Source organism: Palaemon carinicauda, chromosome 2 (assembly GCF_036898095.1).
Source record: "Palaemon carinicauda isolate YSFRI2023 chromosome 2, ASM3689809v2, whole genome shotgun sequence".
In the NCBI taxonomy this organism is placed as follows: domain Eukaryota; kingdom Metazoa; phylum Arthropoda; class Malacostraca; order Decapoda; family Palaemonidae; genus Palaemon; species Palaemon carinicauda.
The window spans coordinates 149128028-149134612 of NC_090726.1; the positions used below are offsets into that span (position 1 = coordinate 149128028).

At 33.6% G+C, this 6585-nt stretch overlaps 1 protein-coding gene across 1 annotated transcript in view; it reads left to right on the forward strand.

Annotated features, from left to right (window-relative positions):
• Positions 1 to 3356, forward strand: part of Gos28 (golgi SNAP receptor complex member Gos28) — a 139939-nt gene extending 136583 nt beyond the window's left edge. The window contains exon 3 of the mRNA XM_068359025.1: positions 1 to 3356. This exon is cut by the window's left edge and continues 189 nt beyond it. Within this exon, the coding sequence (XP_068215126.1) occupies positions 1 to 201 (201 nt within the window). The 3' untranslated portion in view covers positions 202 to 3356.
• Positions 3357 to 6585: the final 3229 nt, after the last annotated feature.

Genomic DNA, 6585 nt, shown 5'->3' on the forward strand with positions numbered 1-6585 from the left:
GTAGAAACACGAGATCACTTAAAATCCCAACGAGAAGCCTTCAAGATGATCCAAACAAAAGTTAATGACCTTTCAAACAGGTTTCCTTTAATCAACACACTTATGACCAAAATTAACATTCGTAAAAGGCGAGACAGCCTTATTCTGGGTACGGTAATAGGGCTGTGCGTGACTTTCATGTTGTGGTGGATGCTTTTTTAGTTAACATAAATTTAATTGAAAATTCAGAGCTTACTGATAAGTTGTGACAATGGAAAGATGAGATAAGGAATTCAGGATCATTGGTTGTGCTAATAATGTATGGATATTGAAATTAGTTTTATACTGAAATGAGTACTGTATTGTAGTACTGTACTATGATTTATTTTATCATGAATATTTCAAAGTTTGAGTCTATCACATTAAATGGTTCTGTGGATATATCCTGAAGAGTGACATGCATAGTTGAATGTGACATAAAGCAGTAGGATGGCCTATTCCTATCTGAGGTGACTTGGAGATGCAGATCAAAGGCTTTTGTTTCTAGGATAACAACATAAATTACAAAATAAACAAGGTTGGTTGAAGTATACACATGTATTGTTTAACTATTTTTACCTGTAATAAAAGATTAATCAATGTATATCCAATTTTGTAGGCTACTGATCGAGTAGTTTATATTAAAAGTAGCTCTTTTAGATTAGTATTAGTTTTAATATTCTTCATTCATATAAGACTTGGTTTTTTAGTACATGTATTATTTTAAAATCTAGTTTAAAAGCATTATATTAATTAGTTGAAAAACATTTTAGATCTTCAAAAAAATGGACCTCTACTATTGATAATATAGTCTACCTTATTCAAAGCAAGTGACCTGAACCCATTAGAAGTTAAGTGACTATAATTTCTATGAGCTTGAGCCTACCTTGTTTGATATTCTCACAATATGCCAGGAACAGTTTTGCAATTATACGTCCCATGTGTGTTTGTTTACTGATACTGTATTTGATATTAATTGGAACATGTTACTAGAATTGGTTGCAGTAAAGTCATGTGCCTTGTTATGATGACAGAGGGATTCCTTTTTAATGTTCCTTATTTTTCCATTGTCATAGAATGGCTTCTGAATATTCTTGTTAAAGTATTATGCATACATTTATTATATTACATGAATATATTGTTTCCAGTACAACTATTGTACTAACAATGGTGTGATATACGATAATTTTTTGTATAGTAGACAAAAATTGGTATAAATTATAGGAAAACTTGTTTTATAACCAACGTTTAGTTGATAAAGTTTTGAACTTTCTTACCAAGGGATACAAGGATCCAGCAAACCTTTAGAATTTGAAAACTCGACAGCTTAGCCCTGACACAGTATTATGTGATTTTTGTGTGAAATTACAGTGTAAATCATACTCTAGTAATTGTAATTGATGAAAATATAAATTACATTGGTTTCTTGTACTATAAAATCTTTGTACCAATTGTGAATGTGATAAAGAGTGCTGTTTTTTCAGAATCACTTGATTATACTAGATTATAAACTAGATGTAACTGTATATATTTTAATTGATAGTAATAATATTAAGGGGATTAAGTACTGTGTGATGTAAAATGGAGTTGAGTAAGAATCTGGATCAAACGGCATAATTTGAACATTAGGTGAAGCTCTTTTTACACTACATACTGGTCAAAAATTTAGTTGTATTCTATGTGGTAGTTCTTGTAACCTGGTTGTTGAGCAGTCCTTATCCAGTTGAATAGAAAATCACTACCACAGTAGGGTTCAATAATGCTACAGCCTTGATTTCTGAAGATGGAACCACGAAATTGCTTTTCAAAAGTGCTAAAATTTCATGAAATAATTGATTTGGTAATAATCTTCTGGCACTTTTTATCAATCTTGTAAACTGAAATTTATGCACCATTATAAGAGGCATATAGCTAATTTATACTGGATGCAAGAGGTTAAGCAGAGAGAATATTATTTTGATTAAATACATATCAAGGGCAGATGTAATTTTCAGTTAAAGAAAGTGTATACATACAGTACATACCTTAATACTTTTGTTGTATTTTTATGAGAAAATTCTGACAGAATATATGCCGACATGGTCTACATTCATCATCCTGATTCCCTAGAATATCAGGGAGGTACAACATAAATCTCTGGATTCTTTGCAACCTCTCACTGTTAAGGTGTTTTTATCTGTCTGTTCTTTCAGTGACAGCCATTCCACTAGTTAATGAAAGGCCTTAGTGCCAAAGAGGTCAGCCAGAAAACAAAGGTTTTGTTGTCTCTCCTTTTGAACAACCATCTGCTGTTGTTATGTCTGTATGAGTTTTTTTGTTATTTAATGGTTTGGAATTTGAAATATTTCCATTCTGTATTTAACATTTTGTTTAGGAGGGGCCAAGGAGATGACTGCTGATTATAGTTTCAAATAATTTTATTCTACAGACCCTTTAAAGGGGATGACATTTTTTACACATGTCTTACAATATCTTTAAAAAAAGTATTCATGGAAATATTTTTGGTTTGATTATGGTGACTTGAAAATTAATGATGGACAATGGATCATTATATGATGTTTGGATTTTTTCAAAGGTACATGTGAGTTAATGACAACAACTGATATATGACTGAAGCTGGAATAGAAGTATATAATTTGTCCCTGTTGCATTTGGGTTTCTTGTTATTTTTGGAAGTCAGACCAATGTTTCCTGTCAGATTACTATGTATGTCTTAAAGAATTATAACCATACAAAATTGGTGTGCTGATTGCAAAATATAAAAATCAGATTTCATAATGTTTTTACCTGAGTAACAAGAAAGTTAGCCACATGGCAAAAGCTGTCTGTGTACTATCATCCTTAAGAGAAGCTTATTTCACATGGCAGATATTGAATATTTTTCACCTTTGTCTGTTTAACAACTGGGGCTTTTTCTTTCAGTAGTCATCATTACCAATTTTCAATGGATATTTGATCTAAGATTTTACATTGCAGGGCCTTTTGAATTTTGTTTTCTGGTTTTAAATGGAAAAAAATATCTCATTAAGAAACCATTTAATTTATCAAGTTATGTTTTTATATATAAAAGACTGAAATCTTTTAGTGTAATTGTTCTTAAGAAAATTTATGTGACGTTTGAGCATCTATTATGTTTTCCATTTATTTATTTTGCTTGAAATGCATTTGAGATGGTTAATTGATGAAAACATTATTTTATTTATTATAATACACTTTTCAGTCATCTTGCTAACTAAAAGGAGACATGGGGTTTAATAATGAGTGATATGCACCAATGAGTGATATGCATTGATTTACTGTTTTTGTTTCAACAAATGAAAATATATTTAAATGAATTTTCCCTGAAATTTAATATGTTCTTACATCTAAAGTTTCTTGACCTTAAAGATAAAAGACAACCATTCTGCTCTATGGTATTTCATAACTGATCCCATGGCAGTGCCAGATGCCAACCTACTCTCTCTGGATCAAGATAGAGCTTACACTACTGTTCTATATTATCTTTGAATTGCTGCTACTAGCAACTCGCCGATTCCTTGATATTTCTGTACCAAAGTAGCAGTTTGTTGATTTGTTCTATTTACCTTAGTTTAAGATGTCACTGATATGTGTCCAAAGTTTACTAGAGCTTGATATTGTAAGAAATTCAACGTTAATAGCCTTTCGTTGGCTACTTTTGACCCGCACACCACATGTATTGCCTGTTGGGGTAAAAAATGTACATTGGTTATTAGACGTGGTGAATATGCTGTTCTTATGGAAGCAAAAATGCAAAAAATTTTAATATATACAGATAAAGAGGAAGGATAGGAATTTTAAGCAAAGAAAGAGGGAAGTCAATTCAGGTCATTCAGACAAGGGTTCTGTATTGACACTGTCTTGCAGTTTCATTTTTATTGCCTGTGTAGAGATGGGCCAGATAATGGAGATTGAAAGTAAGTATTTATATCCCAAGACTTAAGATCAAGGATCAAATCAAATCTATGATATGTTTTCTTTATTTTTCACAAATACAGTCTAATATGTCTAAATTTAGATCTTTGTCATCTGAGCCTGGACCCAGTATCACTAGAGGTTTCTGATCCTTTGGATGGAGGTGTTTTGAGAGTGAACTCGCCTAATAAACGTGATTTGTTCCTACATAAATACAAACTTTTTGTCCTTTAAATATGAGAACATGTATTGTTTTCAGCAGAACTGGGATGTCCATTCAATCATTAACAAGATATATGGGGGAATCGCCTCCCTGCCAGCCTGTATCACCTCACTTCGATTTTGTGACTGCATCATGGATAGATGTACTTGATGATGGTCTTCCTGATTGGTGGATATTTTTTTTATTCACTTGGAATAGTGTTTATTTGTTTTGTGTTTGGGAGTGCTAAACTTTCATAGTGAGAATTGAGAAAAGCTCTGTCATAATCTGATTAACTTAACTTGGTTGTAGAAATATAAGTATTGTACTTGAATATATTTAAGAACTTGTTCAATGTATCTCTTTTAAGGTTCTTTACATGACATAGGAAGCTAGTATTCTTCCTTCTTCCTGGAAGATTGCCATTATTGTTCCCATGATGAGGATACCTCTGAAAAAATCCACATCATCCCACTAGCTACAAACCAATATTACTGACAAGCTGAGTGAAAATTTTTTAAAAGATGGTACTGTATATCTAATATTAATGTGGCATCTAGAGAAAATTGGTATGTTATCCTTAGTTCAATTTGGTTTCAAATAAAGTTTATCTGCCTTAGATCCTTTGCTATCGTTGTCAATTCCAATTTTACAGGAATTCTCAACCAAGTAACAACAATTGGCATTTTTTTTATCTTGAAAAAGCTTATAATTATACATGGCTGATTGGTATAATTAAGGGGCTCATGAGTAAGAAATTAGAGATATGATTAATTTTATTAATTCCATACAAAATGAGAGATATATTGGCATTAGAATTCATAATACCTTGTCAAGCACTTATGGATAGGAAGAGGGAATCCCATGAGACAGTGTCCTCAGTGTCACTCTTATTGCTGTGGTTATTAATTGCATTTTATGTCTCTCCACCAGTCAAGGCATCATTATTTTCTGACAAGTTTCTCATCTGTGTTACATCTTGTGATGCTATCTGTGCATATAATTATGTGGAAAATATAATTTTGTGCAATTAATAAAAAAGCTACTGTAAGCTGGTTTTGATTTTCATCCTAGTAAAACTCTTGCTGGCTGATCCAAGATGGTGGACACTGATCATAATACCCTTCTGCAGCCTCATGCTGAAATGCCCATTCCATTAAAGCTTAATGTACAACTTGAAAGGCAGTCAGAAGATTTTAAGTTTCTTTGTGAGGATGCTAAAGAAGTCTTCATATCCCTTGCTTCTGTTGATTTTACTTGTATAACCCTCAAGGTTTGGTACATTTTAAAAGTCCTTATTAGAGGAGTCAGCGGCAGACTTAGTAACTAGAAAACAGTTTAGAGACATTATAATCCACTGACGTAGCAAACTACCCTACACTCATTGTATACACTAAACAAATTGGAACTGCCTACAGTAAAATTATGGCCCATAAGACAGACTTTGACCCCATTCAAAATCACATGCCTAACGGTTAATTCCCCTGACGGTTTACATCTTTGTCGCACCCAACCCTAACCCCCTCCCTTTGATGGTGGAGTCTGTTTCACTAACCTGTCCACGAATCCTTCAAATACTCTGCCCGATAAAGGTCAAGCACATTGGCTAAGTAGAATTAAGATACTGACAGAGGGATTATATCAATGGACAATTGATTATCTCATCAAAGAGTACGTCTCTTGATCTCAATTCGCTTTTATTGCGTAACAAACTCTAAAGCAGATAAAATCACTGCTCCTGGAAACCATTTACCGTTGATATAACAGCACCACTGTAACTTTGCAGAAACTAAAGGATGGTCTGTGCTAGCACGTGCACATGAAGGAGCTAGCTGAATTATTAAGAGATCCTTGTAAATCCAAACTTTCCACTAAACTTTCAGTACAGATTACCCCAGTAATTTAGGCCTTCATGGCATACACCCCCAGCAATAACTCAAACATTAACCCCTTCCTTAAAGGAATGTTAGTGCCCTTAAACCTAAAGATAGACCTTTTTAAGCTTTCTACGGTAAGTGTTGTGACGACTCCCAGACAAACTCACGAGTGCCTAAGAGCTTCTACTCAGTTCTAATATGCTTTCTGTCAGTTTACTGACTACGTGCAAAGCAAATGTCTCCAATATCCCAACCTTACCAGTTGAACGGCAAGACAGACAATTGCAGCATTGCAATAAATGTTTCTCCTTGCTGCATGTCACCCACAAGTGTTCCACTAGCATTACATGTCTGAGCTGCAGACAACCTCATAAATTGCCAGTGTGTCCAAATGGCCTGTTAGTAATGCACCAATTTGATAATTTTATTTCAGTTCCTGCTAATGTTAATCCTCCTTTTCTCACTGGATGGTTAGCGTACAGTCAATTTCCTTCCCTTTTATCAGAATCCCCTTCAGCAGCACGTCCCAGAGATAGCATAAGTCATGTTCTCATA